At 41.7% G+C, this 19,615-nt stretch overlaps 1 protein-coding gene across 1 annotated transcript in view; it reads left to right on the top strand.

Annotated features, from left to right (window-relative positions):
* Nucleotides 1-1,757: 1,757 nt before the first annotated feature.
* LOC126272393 (urocanate hydratase-like) overlaps nucleotides 1,758-19,615 on the top strand; it is a 391,889-nt gene continuing 374,031 nt past the window's right edge. The window contains exons 1-2 of the mRNA XM_049975217.1: nucleotides 1,758-2,002; nucleotides 12,067-12,197. Coding sequence (XP_049831174.1) covers nucleotides 1,856-2,002; nucleotides 12,067-12,197 — 278 coding nt within the window. The 5' untranslated portion in view covers nucleotides 1,758-1,855. The remainder of the gene's footprint in view (nucleotides 2,003-12,066; nucleotides 12,198-19,615) is intronic.

Genomic DNA, 19,615 nt, shown 5'->3' with positions numbered 1-19,615 from the left:
AAGCTATGTACCTCATTTGTCAACAAGGCACAGGGCAAGTTGGTGTTGGCTCCATAATGGTGGGGGCTGTGTTTCCATAGAATGGATTGGTTCTTATAGCTCAGCTGGATTGATCATTCGGTAGAAATGGTTATGTTCGGTTACTTGGAGACTTCATGTTCCCAAACAACGATAGAATTTTTATGGATGACAACGTGCCATGTCTTCGGGCCACAATGGTTCCCGATTGGTTTTAAGTATGTTCTGGAAAATTCAAGTGAGTGATTTGGCCATTCAAATCGCCCGATACGAATACCGTCGAGCAATTACGGGACATAAGTGAGACGTCAGTTTGTGCACGCCGCGCGGGATCAGCCGATCAGTCTAAGGCGCTGCAGTCATGGACTGTGCGGCTGGTCCCGACGGAGGTTCGAGTCCTCCCTCGGGCATGGGTGTGTGTGTTTGTCCTTAGGATAATTTAGGTTAAGTAGTGTGTAAGCTTAGGCACTGATGACAGTAGCAGTTAAGTCCGCTAAGATTTCACACACATTTGAGCATTTTTCAGTTCATGCACAAAATTCTGCACCAGCAACACTTTCACAAACGGACGGCTTTAGAGGCAGCGTGGCTCAATAGTTACGCAGAGGACATTCAAAGACTATTGAGACTGCGCCACGCCGAGTTTCTGCGTTATGCCGGGTAAAAGACGGCCCGACACAATATTAGTAGGTATCCCATGACTTTTGTCGCCTCAGTGCAACGTTAACCACAACAGTTTATCGTGCCGCATCGTAAATTCTCCGTATTAAATCCTCTGCCGTGTGACAAGATATGTAAAGAAAACTTCGTCTGTTTTCATATCTGCGCATACTTCTCTGAAAATTAGAATCCCATATATGGAGATAGTAAAGAGCAGTTTTCCTGTAATTACACAGAAAGAAATTAAGAAACCCATTGGTGAAGTTGCAACTGGAGTGGAACAAGTCTGTGTAGATAAGAAGAAGAAACAATTTGATTTGTAAGCAACAACGAACACTAGAGTTAGCTTCAACCTAAAGATGAATACTGCGTGAACGGTTCAAATGGCTCTGAGCACTATGGAACTTAAAATGTCAAGTCATTAGTCCCCTAGAACTTACAACTACTTAGCCGGCCGCTGGTGGCCGAGCGGTTCTAGGCGCTTCAGTCTCGAACCGCGCGACCCCTACGGTCGCAGATTCGAATCCTGCATCGGGCATGGATGTGTGTGATGTCCTTAGGTTAGTTAGCTTTAAGTAGTTCTAAGTTCTAGGGGACTGATGACCTCAGAAGTTAAGTCCCATAGTGCTCAGAGCCATTTGAACCATTTTTTGTTTGCCGCTTTGGTTGATTGCTGACAACATCTGAGGTCATCAGTCCCCTAGAACTTAGAACTATTTCAACCTAACTAACCTAAGCATATCACACACATTCATGCCCGAGGCAGGATTCAAATCTGCGACCGTAGGGGTCGCGCGGTTCGAGACTGAAGCGCCTAGAACCGATCGGCCACCAGCTGCCGGCAATACAGTGTGAATGTATGCTTTAATACTCGTATTTGTACAATTAAGATATGTGTTATGCAACCTGCTTCAGGTAACGAGACGGCAGGTTCATTTTCTTAGCAGCAATGAATAATAAAATCAGTGTTCGTAGGCTTGCTCCAGGTCTCGTTTGAAAGCCGTAAACACCTAGAAGTTTCGCCAAGGCCGCGCCACGCTGCTGTGTTTACCGCAGAGCGGGGTGCCAGCTGTAAACAAGAGGATTTATCTGCGGCGGTTGCCGGGGAACAGGTTCCAGTGGCGGCTGTGTCTGCTGCGTGGATCCCGCTGCGCCTGGTGGCAGTGCGACGCCGGCCATGGCCCCGGAAAGCGAGTGCGAGACTGACCTGCGCGTGCTGGCCGCCGGCATCCCGCTGCCGCCCCCGCCGCCCCCGCTGGGCAGGGACCCCGCCGTGCCGCACGCCCCCGTGCGCACACACCGCCTTACCACCGACCAGAAGAGGGTGAGTGTGACGCTCCCACGTCCAGCTTATTCCGTCTGGGCATCTGTTACGAAACCACTATCACAGAACAGAGCCCCAGCTGCAGGTTGTTCATCTAGCGTAGGGGTCATCAAATTACGCCCCGCGGGCCGAAACCGGCCCGCGAGGGCCGGCAAACCGGAGCGCGTTAGCTGGCCGGACATCCCTCGTATCCGGCCCGCCAAATATTTGAAGTGGTGCCTATACTGACAACAGCTGAGTTTCGAGGCCTATCGCGACCAATACACCGCGACGTTGTCGGTGCTCTATCTTTACAAAGCGGAAGGTCATGGTTAAACTTATGGCTATCCACAATAAACAGACAGACCATTCTCCGTGTGATAGTGAAAAAAAACCGGTTAGCAGACTAGTTTGGCGAAAACATTTTAAGTAAAAAAATTCTTAGCATTTTATTCTACTCACGAGTCTGGTGCAAGTCTTTCAAATGGACGCCACTTCGGCGACTAGCCTTAGTAATCAATCATTATGGAAGATGCTTCTTAAGCGAGGTTTCACTTCCTTTACGTATTTAGATTATCAGATTTTTCCTTGTCTCTTCGAATTCAAACTCTGAGTTGTCCCACACCTACTAGTACAGCGCATAAAACACTAAAAAACTCGTGAGACACAACATAGACACAATCACGCAACAGAACTATCAAATATATGCTCTGGCTCTGCTACTCGCTACAAGACTACATAACTAAACTTACTGTTGCGCTACTTGAAATAACAATGCGTTGACATACTCTACCTCTGTTACGTCTTGTAGTAATAGTGTAGCTAGCAATGATTTTGAGATTTAGTTAACTTTGCAGGACGCTTTCGTGAAGAATGTGCAGTGACATACTTTTTTGTCGGTGAAATTCGCCAGAATAAAATATGCCAGAAATTCGGTCAGGTACGTCCACGAAACAAAATTACGCAATTAAATAAAAATCGTAATGCGTTTCTGAGTTGTCCCACAACCTTAGTTTTTTGCTATTTCATCTTTCCTTTAGCCTTACATCACGGTGATCATGGAGTGCTACGGTTCTTTAATCCCACTAAGGAGATCTTGGCCCATATGACTTCGTGGAGGAATCAATGTGGCCAGCAGACTGAAACGTTTGGAGACCCCTGATCTAGCGGGTTACAGAGGCAGCAAAAATTACGTTTGCCATAACTCGCGTGATTGTTGACCGAATACAAAAGATATAAAATGCTGCCTTAAGCTACTCATTAGGAGGTATAATCTTCTGTTAAAAGCTTACCACTTTTAAACAAGTATTACCGTTAGAGATTTTGTGAGTCGGCCGCGGTCGCCGAGCGGTTCTAGGCGCTTTAGTCCGGAACCGCGTGACTGCTACGGTCGCAGGTTCGAATCCTGCCTCGGGCATGGATATGTGTGATGTCTTTAGGTTAGTTAGGTTTAAGTAGTTCTAAGTTCTACGGGAGTGATGACCTTAGATGTTAAGTCCCTTAGTGATGTAAGTGCCTAGATTCAAGAGATTTATAACACTATATCAAGCGATACTAGACAGATTTACATGTAGAAGGAAAATTATTCAATTCATCTGCGCTTGTAAAACGTCTGTAGTAATTTGATCAGAAGGAAAAGATACTGAAAAATTCGGAAGGAAAATCGAAATCAACCAGTAAACCTCCGATTCTTTAAAGAATCGAACTCCCAAGTATAAAACATCTTCAAATGTCTGGTTACTTTACAAATGAGTTGATATACATTTGAACCATTTCTTCTCGCTGACACCATCACAAATTTCTTAAAGGAAAAAATCGCTGTTCATGTAGTCAAACTTCAGCAGCAAGCGTGACGTTCTATTTTATAGCTATAAAACAGAACGTCACGCTTTATTGCAGCCTCTATTCGCAACGTAATTTTCAGACAGTATCTACATATGCCATTGAATGTGCCATTCAAATTACATTGTTGTATGATACATAGTTCAGAAGATATGGCGTCATATACATTTAGATGCGTCAACAACTAGTTTTCACTTAAAACGTCGCGCAGTAAAATTTCAACATCACATGATGTTCTGCTTTATTACTTCTGTACTACTTCACGTATTCGCAGCACAATTTGCAGACAGTATCTATATATACAGGGTGGTCAGAAAATGTGTGAAATGCTTGTAGGGATGTTACACGGCAGGTTGTACTGAGACATAAATGCTAAGAAAGAAATTCGATACGTTTTGCCGTTTCCGAGTTATTTAGCACTGAAGTTAGCCAATCAGATCGTCTCGCGCGTAAATTCAAGTTTCAGCTAACGAGACAAAGCACTCGTTGGGCAACACCGGCCCTGGCAGGCCGCTTGAATGTGAGCGCGCGGCGCCCAGATTGGCTAAATTCTATGCTAAATAACTCGGAAACGGCGCAACGTATCGAATTTCTTTCTTAACATTTATGTCTCAGTACAACCTGCCCTGTAACATCCCTACAAGCATTTCACACATTTTCTGACCACCCTGTATATCACTGACTGTAACTGCAAAACTGTACAACATGTAGTACTGGAGATATGACGTCATAAACATCGAGATGCGTCAAAAACTAGTTTTTGCCTGAAAGGGACCGTAAATTACCCAAACTATATTCATCCAGCGTTTCGTAATGAAAACGTTTAACGACTTCCAAAAAACTTTAAGCGCATTTTCAGACATTTCCCAAAATTATTCTCGCTTGCATGCTTCAAATGTATATCAACTCATTGTAAAGTAACCAGACATTTGAAGCTGTTTTATACTTGGGAGTTCGATTCTTTAAAGAATCGGAGGTTTACTGGTTGATTTCGATTTTCCTTCCGAATTTTTCAGTATCTTTTCCTTCTGATCCAATTACTACAGACGTTTTACAAGCGCAGATTAATTGAATAATTTTCCTTCTACATGTAACTCTGTGTAGTATCGCTTGATATAGTATTATAAATCTCTTGAATCTAGGTACTTACATCACATGGTTTTTTAATCTTTATATTGATCAACTGGCGTCGTGTAACAACTTCATTTGTTCCGTTTTCTTGTTGTTTCCGTTTTCCGAGAGTCTTTGCTTCTTCTCCTAGGGTTTCCTTTCATTTCATATGTCCAAGTTCTTATTTTGTTCTGCACTGAAACCTTCCAAATGTACGAGTAGTATCATGTTCTAAAAAGGCTTCTTTCTGTTATTTCTGTAATACTGTTCCTTTTGTCATTTTTTTCTTATGTCCATGTTATTGTTGACTTCTTTTTCCAGAGGTACAGAATTTATCCTCGTTTGCCTGGACTCACTTTATTTTTGTTTATTTGTGCGCTTTTTTCAACTGTAAATATTAAAACAACCGGGCGCTCTCCTATATCTGATCAAATAACTTTAGAGAATTGATAGAGAATTGGTATCTACGTACACAGCACGTGTGCTGTACGTAATAGCAGCAATAACAGTAGTTACGGAAACAAAACATGCTATTTCAGTAAGGGGAGTTTTGTTAACTTTTTTTTAGATTTCTTATAATGTAACGTTCTTCTCGAATGGGAGAAGGGAGACGATAACATAAAATATCAACAAAAGTAAGACAATGCCAAAGGAATGTAACCGATTTAAACCAGGTGATGGTAAAGGAATTGCAGATGAGTTTTGCCACTTGGGCTGCAAAATAACTGACGTAGAAGCAGAGAGTAGGCTTACGTAAAACACAGAGTAACAACGTTCAAAAAAGATAAATTTGTTATCGTCAAACGTTAATTAAAGTGTTATGAACTGTTCTCAGCAGGTATTTATCTGTATGGTAACCTCGCACAGAAGTAAAACCTTGACATTAACATCTTAGAAAGGAAAGAATAGACTCTCGCTACAGTGCAGCACTGTATGCTACCTGACCAGTTCTGATTGCTAATAACGAGGTACTGGATCGAAATGGGAAGAAAAGAGATTTATGGCACAACTTCACCAAGAGAAGGAATCAGCTGATAGGACACTACTGAGACATCTCGAAACAATCAACTTGGTAACTGACTGAAGTGACCAACGTAAAATTTGTTGAGGGAGACCGAAGACTATCTAGAGTAAGCAGTTTCAAATGGGTGTGGATTGTAGTAGTTATGCAGAGATGAAGAGGCTTGTACATGAAAGATTAGCTTGGACAGTTGCATCAATTCAGTTTTCGAACTGAATACTACAGCAACAACGGAAACGTCTGGTGGCAGCACACAAGTAACCAAATCTAGATAACAAGTGAACTAGATGAGGGAAGAGTGGAAAAGTAAAGCTAAGAGATGCGACAGAATGATGAAAAAACAGAAATACACTCTAAGACAAAAAAATGAATTATCCGAATGTGATGGAAACGGGTAGGTGTGATATAAAGGTACAGACAAACAAATGACTACAATTTCAGAAAAACTGGATGCTTTATTAAAGAGAAACAGCTTCACAAATTGAGTAAATCAATAATGCGTTAGTCTCCATTATGTAAGCACTGAGTTGTTGGATGTCGTGAATAACGGTAACAACACTCAACACTGAATGACCATTTAAATTATCATAAAAATTATAACAGTTCAAAAGTCAGTAATGATGAAGTGTTTCCAGAAGGTAGCTCTATGACGGTGCTTTTTTCGCAACTACCGTTTTCACGTCAGTATCGATGCATCTTCAGGTTTATAATGATTACATTTCCATAATGTAGGTGGACAATTACGCAGTCCCGGCTTTCAGGAAGTTATCCACGTTAAGAGTCAAACCACATTGATGGACTGTCATTGAGTACCCCAAAAGATTCTTGTCAAAATGTGCAAAGTATGACCGCTGGAGAAAGACTTGGACAATACTCCTGCTGACTCACATGAGGGCTCTTTAGCCTTGCATTAGTCCCGTTACACTCTAAGCACCAATTTAAACAGTTTTCCAGGATCTGCTCATCGATTATTTGTTCTTCAAAATGGATGTGTCTTTCAGCAATACTATCTCACCACGTACGAGAACCAGAACCGCCAGATTTTTCAGAAAATTTATGCAAACGATCTTTGATACCACCAAGAAATTCCATCCCAACTTATGAACCTGGCAGGTGAATTCAATCAGCATCTTCTGGCTCATGTCGATACTTTCGCCGACAATTATCCCTTTAACCTTGGACTTCTTTAAACCTAGCATTGGCCAACTATTGTTCTCAGTAAATCTCAAAACGCTACATCCAAGATGACGGAGTCTGACTACCGTTGTCCAGAACTGCTTCCAATTCAATTCCTCGTATCAACACAGTGATAACCTAGTTAAAATTTTATACACAGTTTCCTCCATTTCCGTTCTCCTGTCAGTTGTCTTATGTCGCAGTGACACACTACCTGTATTGTTACTTGCTGGTGGATTGGGAGACCGAATTTCAACGAACCCAGCCTGATTCTTTGACCTATCTTACCCATTCAAGCCCAACCCACACCGGTGACCTTTACTGCATCAGCTGTGCTGATGTAGCCGAAAATGTCTCTCTCCTCGTGATCTGATCCCATTCGTTACTTTTCATTCGATGTTCGTGGTGTAAGTTTATGGTTTCTTTTGAACATTTCCTGCGTGTCGTCTAAGTCAATTTTGTGAGGTATAATAAATACATATATCCCATATAAGGTTCATCTCTGCATCTCCTGGTCACTCTTTTTCTGTCGCCCTCCTGATTTATATAGTGAGTTATTAGCAGCTGATATTTTTCCTGTCGTATTGTTAACACAACACTTTCAAATGAACGTTACTAAAGACTGAACCTGCGACTTCGCACTCAAGAGGTTCCTTGTGAGTATCTGGTTGCCTTGACAAGGCCGGCATCAAATAGATAAGATGTGACTATCACCTGAAGTGGTCATTCTCTAAAAATGTATAATCATGGCTGGGTGTGCAATGATTGCTACGATCGTACGAGGAAACCAGATGTAGACTCCACATACAAATGCTTAAACTCTTTCTGTCATGGATGTTCCTTCAGCTATGAGACAAGACACTAAATATCATTGTCGAACCATGTTTAACAGAAGCGAATCGAAAACACCTAATAATAATTCTCTCATGACGTCAGCTATTCTCATTAGAACCGTCGATTCAAGGTGACAACACCTGAATGCTCGGTCACCTGCTGGTGGCAACAACTCGTCAGTGATGATGTGATGAGTTGACTCTTGAGATAGTAGGCTGGGGTCCCGCAGCGTCTGCCAGCAAAGTCTTTTTTCGTCCACGTCTCCCGAACCAGTCTGTCTTCTTCCGCATCTCCACGAGGGATTCCCCAAAAATTTTACATTTCCTCTCTGCTCTGCACGAAGTACACGCAAGTGCTCTCCCACCAATGGGAATTTTTCCGCCAATGTTGAAGGATTAAGATTTTTGTAAGTTGTGGTTTAACAACCCATATAGTAGATTTTTTAATTTACAGAATGAAGTGCCTTCCCACATGTGAAATTTTGAGAAGTGGAGTTCCAAACTTCCATCTAGCTGTTATCATTTCAGGTCATCCAAAAAGCTGCCTTCCCATGTCAGAGAAATAAATTTGCTGTCTACATGAGGTGGTACCTAGATGGCGCCCTATGCCCCCTGAAGCAGGTGAAGAAAAAAACGCTAAGAGTAACTACTGAACAGTTACCAGCCATGCATTCTTCAGTTTTCTCGGAAGGCCGATCGGCGAAAATACGCACCACCCCCTGCCCTTTGACCAGTGGTACTGACTCACTACTTACTTATTTAGCATTAGTCCGAACGCAGGACATTGTCCCCCATACTCAGTTTCTTGTATGGAATCCCCAAATGCACAGTTTGCGGGGGAGGGGGTGTATTTCTACAGAATTTTAGTTCCACGCACACCAGCTATCACAATAGCAGACAATACAGTGTGTGCAGCAACGTTCAGCAGTTAGGTTATTGTCCCTTAATCTGAGAGGTCCAAACGGTCCACCCTTTAGAAGTCACCCTTTTTCACCAGGCACAGCCACAATACGCGAGTGGCCTCCCTTGCTGCCTGCTTTGGCACAGCCAATACTTCTCAAAATCATGCAAATCATTAAATAAGGGATATGCAATTAAATATACAGAATGAAAAATGAAGTGAGATACATGTTAGCACCTCGATATTTGCAGTAATTGAAATCCTCTATGATGTCAACACAGATATCAATCAATCGGTTCAGTCATCGTACGGACTTTGATAAATTTGTGTAACAGCAGTCAGATATGAAAATTATGAGTCCAATACTTGACTGACACGCTTCTAATTTACTAATACCAGGAATTAATAAAAACTGCAATAAATTTAGAATTTTTGTAAATTCGATAATACCATCTGAGATGATGAATAAACTTAACATCAAATTTAACGACCATGATACAGGTCAAGTGAAAGACTTCTGCTACCTTGGAGGCGAAATAACACACGACTGACGAAGCAAAGAGGACACAAAACCAGACTAACGCAAGCGAAAAGGACAGTTCTGGTCAAATGAAGTCTGCTAGCATCACACATTGGTCTTAATTACAGGAAGATTGATTTTTTAGAATGGACACTATCTGATCATTAGTGAATGCACACTATCTTATCATTAGCATCAGGATACCCCTACTTAATGCGTTATTATTCGCTGGACGTCACAAGTGGCGGACCCGCCAGTATAAAAGGAGATCGAGAGTTTTGTGTTGTCAGTAGGGAAGCAGTAACAACAGAATGATTTAGTCAGGAGAGCTCAGTGACTTCGAACGTCGACTGATTATTGTATGTCGCCTGAGCAGCAATTCATACAGAGACATTTCACCCCTCTAAAGCTGTTGAAGTCGACTGTTGATGATGCGACTGCGAAGCGGAAACACAAAGGAAAACTACAGGTAAATCAAGACCAGGGTGTGCATTTGGGGATTCCATCCAAGAAACTGAGTATGGGGGACAATGTCCTGCGTTCGGACCAAAGCTAAATAAGTAAGTAATGAGTCAGTACCTCTGGTCAAAGGGCAGGGGGTGGTGCGTATTTTCGCCGATCGGCCTTCAACATCCTTCTATAACATCAAGTCTCAAACCGTTCGATTATGTCCTTTTTTTCAGTTTTCGACAGCCCCTAATTCTTTGCCATACAATATTTCTCTCCAAACGTACGTTATCTCACCTAGAGTATCTTGATATCCACTAATGGACTTTAATACGAGGTGTGTCCACCTTTCCCTTTTATCACGGCTTGAACTCCGCTGGGGACAATGTTAGAGGTGGGTGAATCTCTGTGGAGGAGTGGCAGCATATTCTTCCTCAAGAGCCGACTCCAGAAAAAGTAGTGATGTTAGATGCTGTCGTCTGAAGTGAAATGGACATTCTAAATAACCTCAAGAGTTCTGTTTGGACTCTGGGCAGGGCAGTTCATCCCAGGGACGTTATTTTCCACAGACCATTGCGTTGCTTCACAGACGATGCTTTTTGACAGATGAACTGATAAGTCATAAAAAGTTTCTCCGTATAATGGGCTAAGGAATGAGTGAGTTTAAATATATTCAAAAGAAGTAAAGGGTGATAGAACATGTGTCAAGAACTCAAAGAAACTTCTGTGGTTTTAGTGAGACTCATAGAGAGAGAACAAGCTGAGGGGGAAGACACAGATTCAGATATATCAAGCAAATTATCGACAACTTTGAGGGTAAGCTCTGAAATGAAGAGATTGACACGAGAGTTGTGAAATTATGGGCGGTCGCATGTAACCATGGCGCACAAAAACAAATAATGTAACTTTTTGAGAGACAAATCCCAAAGTATTAAATCCAAAAACAAGCCCTGAAAATTAAGGACCCGATACTTCTAATAGCTGGAAATTTACATCAGTAATGGACAAAATCGATAAAATTTATTTAATATATATATGAAGAATGTATCTGTTCTTTCCGACATGTCCGAAAGAACATATACCATCTTCATATTTATGTATATAGTTAAGGCTCACTGGCCATTTGACCATCTTCTTCTGCGCGGATGCACAAACAGTGCCCGAACTCTTACGGGAATCTGCAGTAAAGCCACGAGTAATGAGTATAATAGGCAGGGGTACTATGAATATAGTGCGGAATAATAAGTTGCGAATGCGGGTCTCACGGGAGGCGTACCAGAGATAAGTCCTGCATTCGCACCATCCTCTTTGTCCTCGATGGCTCAGATGGACTGCCAGCACGGTAGCTCAGCGTGCAGTGTTTTCGGTCAGAGGGTTAGCTGCCCTCTGTAATAAAAAAAAAAACTGAGTGACTGGGTCAACAATGAAGTTGAAGATGTGTCAGGGGACGTCCACCCCGGACAAATGCAACTAAAATTAACGAAAAAAATGAGATAAAAAAAATAAAGATGGCTAGAGCATCTGCCATGTAAGCAGGAGATCCCGGGTTCGAGTCCCGGTCGGGACACATATTTTCAACTGTCCCCGTTGACTTATATCAACGCCTGTATGCAGCTAAGGGTATTCATTTCATTGTAATATTTAAATTATCTACAGCGTAGACTCTTATGAGCCTAATTCTACTGAAATTTATTATTAATAACTTTACAGATTTGTGCTTAGTGACATTACAACGACAAATAACATTTTGAAACATGAGTTTTGTGTCGTGATGTATATGCGGTTTGTTCCATCATGTGAGCGAAAGGTCGGCACTTTAGAACATGTTAGTTTTAACCGACTATTTTTGCAACCTCCTTTTTTCCTTCTTTTTCTTCCTTTCTTCCCTTCCTTCTCGTCTTCTTCTTCTTCTTCTTCTTCTTCTTAGTTATGGTGGAGTTATCACTGTGTTTATCCAATTGCCAAATAATTCTGTGTCATTCCTTCTAGGACTGGCTCCGAATATGTAGTTACTGTGTTGGTTAAGCCAATACAGCTGCTGTAACTATAATTTATCAACGCTGAGTGACACGAGGAGAAGCTATTGCGTGCCTTTACGATAGCATTTGTAGAGGACAGCGTACTGTAGTGATAACGAGGCTGACATCTGACGATTGCAATCCCCTGTTGACTGGGCTGCCAGTCCCATTAAACCAAACAATGCTCTGAGAGCCATCGCATGGCCGCCTGTTGCAGCTGGCGGTGAAGAACGCGCTGCGCTACTTCCCGCTGGAGTACCACGCCAGGCTGGCTCCAGACTTCGCCCAGGAGCTGGACGAGTACGGACACATCTACATGTACCGCCTAATGCCCAAGTTCCCTGTCAGGTAAGTAATCTGACCCAGACTCGCTTCACTCTACATAATGGCCTAGTAACCGAATGGGAAGGAAATCGATAGATGTGCTTAATCCTTTCGGTCACGAATTATTTTTTTCCTGAAAAAAATTAATCATGGCTTTGCTATCCAGTTCCTCGAATTAAATTACAATTTTTGAGATGTATAAAATATTGCAAGGAGCTCTCCAAGGGGGGATACAACGCGTACTCAAATGAGGACATTGTCTTCAAGTGAGTGTAGTATAAGTCGAAAAGTCAAAATATTTTATTTTATTTTATTTCACCAAAATATATAAATTATACAACGCTTACTTAATGATTATATGCATAAACTATGGTTTTATACTTGCAAAGAATGATAACCAAAGAAACAATATTTTTTCTATCCAGACATAAGTGAATGTTACATTTTACACAGTAAAATTTGGTTTTGCCTTTGCAACCAGGTTTCTTGCACCTGTCAGATGCTTTTTCTTGTCACTGACCACTGGAAGATGCCCAGCGTTGTCCAGACGAACATCAGCTTCCGAACCACCTCCCGCAATGGCTCGTTTTGAAGTACTTGGACTCTCACTAGTGAGACGCCCTCTTTTCCTGGCAGCCGGCTTATCTGTTTTTGTCAGTACTTTGGCCACACTTGCCGTAAAGTGAAGCAAATCAAGGGTCTCAATTTTAGAAACACCTAATTCTGATACGTTTTTCTTCTCTAGATTGTCGCACAGATGACAAAATGGTAGATATCGAAATAGACAAGAGAGGGATAGAGAAACAATTAGACTCGCTCAAAAGAGGAAAGGCCGCTGGACCTGATGGGATACCAGTCCGTTTTTACACAGAGTACGCGAAGGAACTTGACACCCTTCTTGCAGCAGTGTACCGTAGGTCTCTAGAAGAGCGTAGCGTTCCAGGGGATTGGAAAAGGGCACAGGTCATCCCCGTTTTCAAGAACGGACGTGGAACAGCTGTGCAGAACTATAGACCTATATCTCTAATGTCGATCAGTTGTAGAATTTTGGAACACGTATTATGTTAGAGTATAATGACTTTTCTGGAGACTAGAAATCTACTCTGTAGGAATCAGCATCGTTTTCGAAAAAGACGATCGTGTGAAACCCAGCTATCGCTATTCGTCCACGAGACTCAGAGGGCCAGAGACACGGGTTCCCAGGTAGATGCCGTGTTTCTTGACTTCCGCAAGGCATTCGATAAGGTTCCCCACAGTCGTTTAATGAACAAAGTAAGAGAATACGGACTATCGGACCAATTGTGTGATTGGATTGAAGAGTTCCTAGATAACAGAACGCAGCGTGTCATTCTCAATGTAGAGAAGTCTTCCGAATTAAGAGTGATTTCACGTGTGCCGCAGGGGAGTGTCGTAGGACCGTTGCTATTCACAATATACATGACCATGTGGATAACATCGGAAGTTCACTGAGGCTTTTGACGGATGATGCTGTAGTATATCGACAAGTTGTAACAATGGAAAATTGTACTGAAGTGCAGGATCTGCAACGAATTGACACATGGTGTAGGGAATGCCAATTGAGAACACACCTTCGCCGAGGAGTCAAGCAGTATATTGCTCTCTCCTACGTATATCTTGCGAAGACACCATGAGAATAAATGCAGAGAGATTAGAGCCCACACAGAGGCATTCCGACAATCTTTCTTTCAACGAACAATACGAGACTGGAATAGAATGGAAAACCGATAGAGGTACTCAAAGTACCCTCCGTCACGCACCGTCAGGTGGCTTGTGGAGTATGGATGTCGATGTAGATGCATTTACAATGCAATATCACTTGCATGAGCCAACATGCGAAGTGTCTTCCTTCGCGATCTGATGAATGTGCGATAAATTATGATAAGAAAATCAATCTTGTCGACCCCTCCCATATGTTGGTTGTAAACTTCAATAACTTCTGGCGGGTCGGTTTCAATATATTTATTTTCGGTTTTATTCCTTCTTTTACACACATCTTTGTTTCCAGTTTCCACAAAATTCTATGCCATTGCCACTGTCTTATTCTCATACTGTTTTTTTTACTATAATTTCTCCGTCTTCAGTTTTCATTTCCTCAACAGAGCCTCTACCACATTTCTTCATGTCTTTGTCAATCAAAAGTGCTGGGTTCTTGAAGCGATTTTGGCTCGCTGTGCATATTGTGTAAATGTTCTTATTTCTCAAGTACTGCAGAAGTCTATAATTTGTTAAATAATTATCGAAAATGCGAAGCACATTTGTTTCATTGATTCCTTCTGATGATTTTACAACTACTGATACACCAAGACTAAGCTGTTTTAACAGTGCTGGACAGGTTCTGCCGTCGAGCCTTGATATATTAGGGCTATTCAAGAAGTAAGTTGCGACTGATCGCGAAATGGAAACCACTTTGAAAATCAGAAATATTTTATCTGCAACAGTTAGGTACAGCTTCCAGCCACTGCTTTACATAGTCACCACTCTGAATTAGACAGCTGTCGTAGCGTTGTACCAAGTTTCCAATGCCCTCGTCATAGAAGGCAGCCGCCTATGCTTCCCGACAATTCTCCACCCTCATCTATAGCTCGTTGTCTGTGCGAAAATGTTGTCTTCATAGCCAGTACTTAATGTGAGCAGAGATGAAACACAGAGGGAGCCAATTACGGGCTTTAGTGCGGGTGATCCAGTATTTCCCCTTCGAAAACGCTGCAGGAGCATTTTCGTTGGCCCTGCAGATTGTGACCGAGAATTGTCACAAAGTAGGAAACGTATGACAGTTTTGTAATGCGGGCTGCATAACATGAGGCGAAATCTCTCACCAGGAGTTCATACTTGGCGGGAGACCCTATTTTCTACACATCTTTATGTGCTCACTATGGGCTCAGAACTGAAAAGAGCGAAATGATGTAATCAACAGGCGTACTAGAGACACTGTCGAACACATATGTGCAAAGTTTTGTTAGATTTTCACAGTGGTTTCCATTTCTTCACCGATCAGAACTTACTTTCCGAATGTCCCTCGTATTATAAAATCAAACATTTGACCGCTTGTTTCACAGAGTGCAAATATTTTTATTCCCCATGGTTTCGGTTTGCCCTTCACATACTATTTTACATTCAGTGATCCCTTAAATGGCACCAATTGCTCATCGTCACTAAGATGCTCTTTTATTGGTAAATTCTCTTATGGAATTGGGCATTGGTCTGATTTTCCAAAATCGATCACTTGTTATATCACCACAGTGGAAGTTCTCTCTCAGGTTTTTGAACTGATTAACTGACCTAGTGTGTGCACTTAGGAAATACGTAGCTGTGGCTCCCAGTAACATCTTATCCTGGAGTATTTCAAATTTCTCATCAAATTTCTCATCCTATAAGTGAAACTATTTCTTTTTCTGTTTTATGAGCAAAATTACCTACACTTCTATAAAGTGCACAAATTTTGGTGCATTCCACACATTTCTACACAAGAACAAGGAACTCTCAAGTTTATCCAGTGTCTCAGAGTAGTATTTGTATCTTTTGGTAAAAGGAGATATGTAAGTGAGTCCTCTTTTCTTCTATCATGTATCTTTTTTATGTGTTCATTGTCCAAAATTATGATGCCACTCTAGGTCGGCAACGTCCATCACATCAGTTTCAAGCACAATATCTCTTTCAGGATGGTCTTGTTCATTGTCATCATTGTTTTGCGCTCCGATGATAAGGGGATCTCCAGAAACTAAAATAAAAAATACTATTACAAAAAGAAAAACTCATAAAAAACGTACATCTGAGCTAAATTCGTTTTATGTCGATTTTGAGGTGGGCACACGGCCGTATAAATGTTTTTACCACCTACATGATGGAATATAATCGGCTATAAACCGTCGAAAATCGTGTTCAGTTTTAAAAGCAGCTACCTACATGTTGTCTTCGGGTGCAAAGCCCGCAAAATGTCCAATAGGGGTGGCTATCGCCCTGCCATGTCCGGATGCAAAGCACGTGAACAGACGTCAGACTTACCAATCTGGACATTCAAAACTACCTTTCAGTCTGCTACGATTAGAATGGATATTTTTCTTATTCGGCTTTAGTTTAGCTGCGCTGTAACAAATTCGTACGCAACAGTAACATTCTCACTGCCAATGCATTGTCGTTTGGATGGAACGAGTGTTTCGTGGTTATCTCAGTGTCACTTATTGTGCAGTTAGCGAACTTTGCGTCTAGGCTACTCAACTTACAATATACCGTATGATATAAAACGTCTAACATTACCTCCATCATTGTCCTCTTGTTCAAAATTATCGATAGTATCTTCGGACAGATCGTCAATTTCAGATGAATTGACGAGCTCTATACCTTCTTCTGTAAGTGGCCTTCGTCTATCTTGGACTCGGAGCATTCTGAATTCATAGTAAGATGACTAAAAAGACAGTGAAATAATTCGTTAAATTTCTATGCTACTATAACCTTTCAATCACAATGTCCTCATTTGGAGACACGTAAAAAGTTATAAATATGTCAGTTACCTTACGTTCTGAAAGACAAATTGAGTTTTCACCTTCAAGAATGCACCTTTCTACGCACAAATGACTGTTTTTACCTAACTCAGGAGATATTAACCGGCTGATGGGAGGTACAAGGGTTACCAGGAAGCGTCCATGTGGCTGAGCACAGTCAGTTTTGTTTTGTGGTACCACAGATCTACACTGTTCTCAAATAAAGCCCCTGCTTGTGATTGTTGTCATCATATTGTCATATGATGACAACAATCACAAATGGTAAAATTTAACTAATTTTAACAAACTAAGCATTTATTTAGTACGTCCTTATATGAGGGCGCCGTGACAGAAAGGGTTAACATGTACAGACAAATGATTACAGTTTCAGTAAAACTGGATGATTTATTCAAGAGAAAGAGCTTCACAAATTGAACATGTAAATAACGTACTGTTGCACATCTAGCCCTTATTACAAGAATTTATTCGGCTTGAAACTGATTGACAAGGTTTTAGGATTCCTCCGAGGGATATCGTGTCAGTTTCAGTTCAATATGCGAGTTACGTTGCCAGAATCTCGCGGTAGTTGGAGGGCTCAGCCCATAACCTCGGAGCATTCTCGGTTGAGATGAGACCAGGCTACCTTGCTGGACAAGTTAGGGTTTCGCAAGGACGAAGACAAGCATTAAAACTCTCTCCTTATGCGGGCAGACATTATCTTGCTGAAATGTAAGACCAGGCTGGCTTGCCATGAAGGGCAACAAAACGTAGCGCAGAATATTGTCGACGTATCGGTGTGCTGTAAGAGCGCCGCGAATGACATCCAAAGGGGTCCTGCTACGAGAAGAAATGGCACCTCCTGGTTGTGAGGCAGTGTGGCGGTCGACAGACAGGTTGGTATCCCACCGCAGTCCGGGGCGTCTCTAGCCACTTCTCTGCAGGTAATTGGGACCCAGTTCGAAGCGGTACTCATCAGTAAACAAAATTATACTCCAGTCAATGATATTTCAGGCCGAATACGTGTCTGCAGATGCCACGTTCAGCGTTGGGACATCAATCTCAGCGCCGCCCGCCATACGGTCCGATGATCATGAGTGATGGTCTTGGATGCCATTATTTTTCTTTTTTCTTAGCAGGGCCACTTTGGTTGTAATACCCGGCACCCTTATAGCAGAGCGGTGTGTAGACGACATTCTACGCCTCGTTTTGTTGCTCTTCATGGGTTTACATTTCGCAAGATAATGTCCGTCCGCACACTTCGAGAATTTTTGCTACTTGTCTTCATGCCTGCCAAACTCTACCTTGACCAGCACTCCCGCCGAATCTCTATCCAATTGACAACGTATGGAACGTAACTGGAAGGGCTCTCTAATCATCATTGGATTTTGACGATCTAACTCACCAGTTGGACAGAATCTGGAACGATATCCCTCAGAGGAAATCCTACAGTCTATGAATCATTGCTAAGCCGACTAACTGCTTGTATAAGAGCCAGAGGTGCAACAACGCTTTGTTGACTTGCTCAATTTGTGAATATCTTTCTCTTGAATAAATCATCGAAGTTTTTTGAAATTATAATCATTTGATTGTCTTTACATATACATCACATCTACTGCCCGCTCGATTCGGAAAATTTATTCATGGTGCGTTGTTTTCCTTTGTCTTAGAGCGTATTAATAAGTGATTCCTTAATCGTACCACACTTACACACAATAACTTAAATACCATAAAAGAGGAAGCGGGCTGGAATCATGGTTGGTAGTCACTCTTTATAATTAAGACAATTTATTGACATTACGCCTTTAAAAAAATTGAGAATTACAAATTGTGGACGAGCCACTAGATAAAGCTTTGCAAATACAGTTAGAAGCCCAACGTACTCTGTACTCAAACAGTCCCTTACTAAGAAAACAGAATTACTGACAAACTTCAGAAACTCAAACTCCCACATAGTATTTCTCTGAAAATACATATAATAAAACAATTACATGTAAAGAGTGACTCAATGACATTTGGACGCTAGTGCCAAGCTAAGATCCAATTACATAACAGAATAGAACCACTTAAATAAAAAATAACTAGAGCAGAAACATTTATCCTTAAAAATAAACGTTCATGTGCTCAGGCGTGTTAACAAGAAAATTACTAAAAAAGGCTGCACAAGAAATTCAGCAGATGCTATGCAGTTTAAGTTTAGCCAGTTACCCGTCCCTAATATTTAAAGAAAGAAGTTCATGTACGAACAGGTTACATACAATATATAATTATACATCCACCAGCTTAAACCGCCTTGGTGGAAGGAAGATAAATACTAAACTTTGGAAGGCGATATGTAAACAACTCCCGGTAGTGGCCAGGTTCTTAAACACTGCCAGGCCTATACCTCGGATGACATTTCACTCCCCGCAAGAGCGCTGGCACAATCACAAGTTTCTGCCCGAATCACAAAGACATTCCAATAGCTCTGAAACATAGAAACACTCGGCAGAACCTTTGACTCACTCACACATGGACAACTATGTTAATAGAGTACATGCTTTAAAAAAGGCAAAATAAAATCCTTTAATTGGAAGCGACACAAAGCACTAGTAAAACTTCTGAGAAAACTTTCAAATAACGGCCACCATTTAACTAGGGCAACTGAACTCTTCAACCCCGTATTAAGGTTCAAACAAGTGGCTCTGAGCACTATGCAACTTAACTTCTGAGGTTATCAGTCGCCTAGAACTTAGAACTAATTAAACCTAACCAACCTAAGGACATCACACACATCCATGCCCGAGGCAGGATTCGAACCTGCTACCGTAGCGGTTGCTCGGTTCCAGACTGTTGGGCCTAGAACCGCACGGCCACTACTGCCGGCCCCGTATTAAGGTTCGACTAGTAAAGTCTCTCTATAATAATAAAGTTTAAATGGCTCTGGATGTGTCGGTGAACAAACAG

This window comes from Schistocerca gregaria, chromosome 5 (assembly GCF_023897955.1).
Source record: "Schistocerca gregaria isolate iqSchGreg1 chromosome 5, iqSchGreg1.2, whole genome shotgun sequence".
Taxonomy (NCBI): domain Eukaryota; kingdom Metazoa; phylum Arthropoda; class Insecta; order Orthoptera; family Acrididae; genus Schistocerca; species Schistocerca gregaria.
This window is presented reverse-complemented; position numbering and strand designations above follow the sequence as displayed.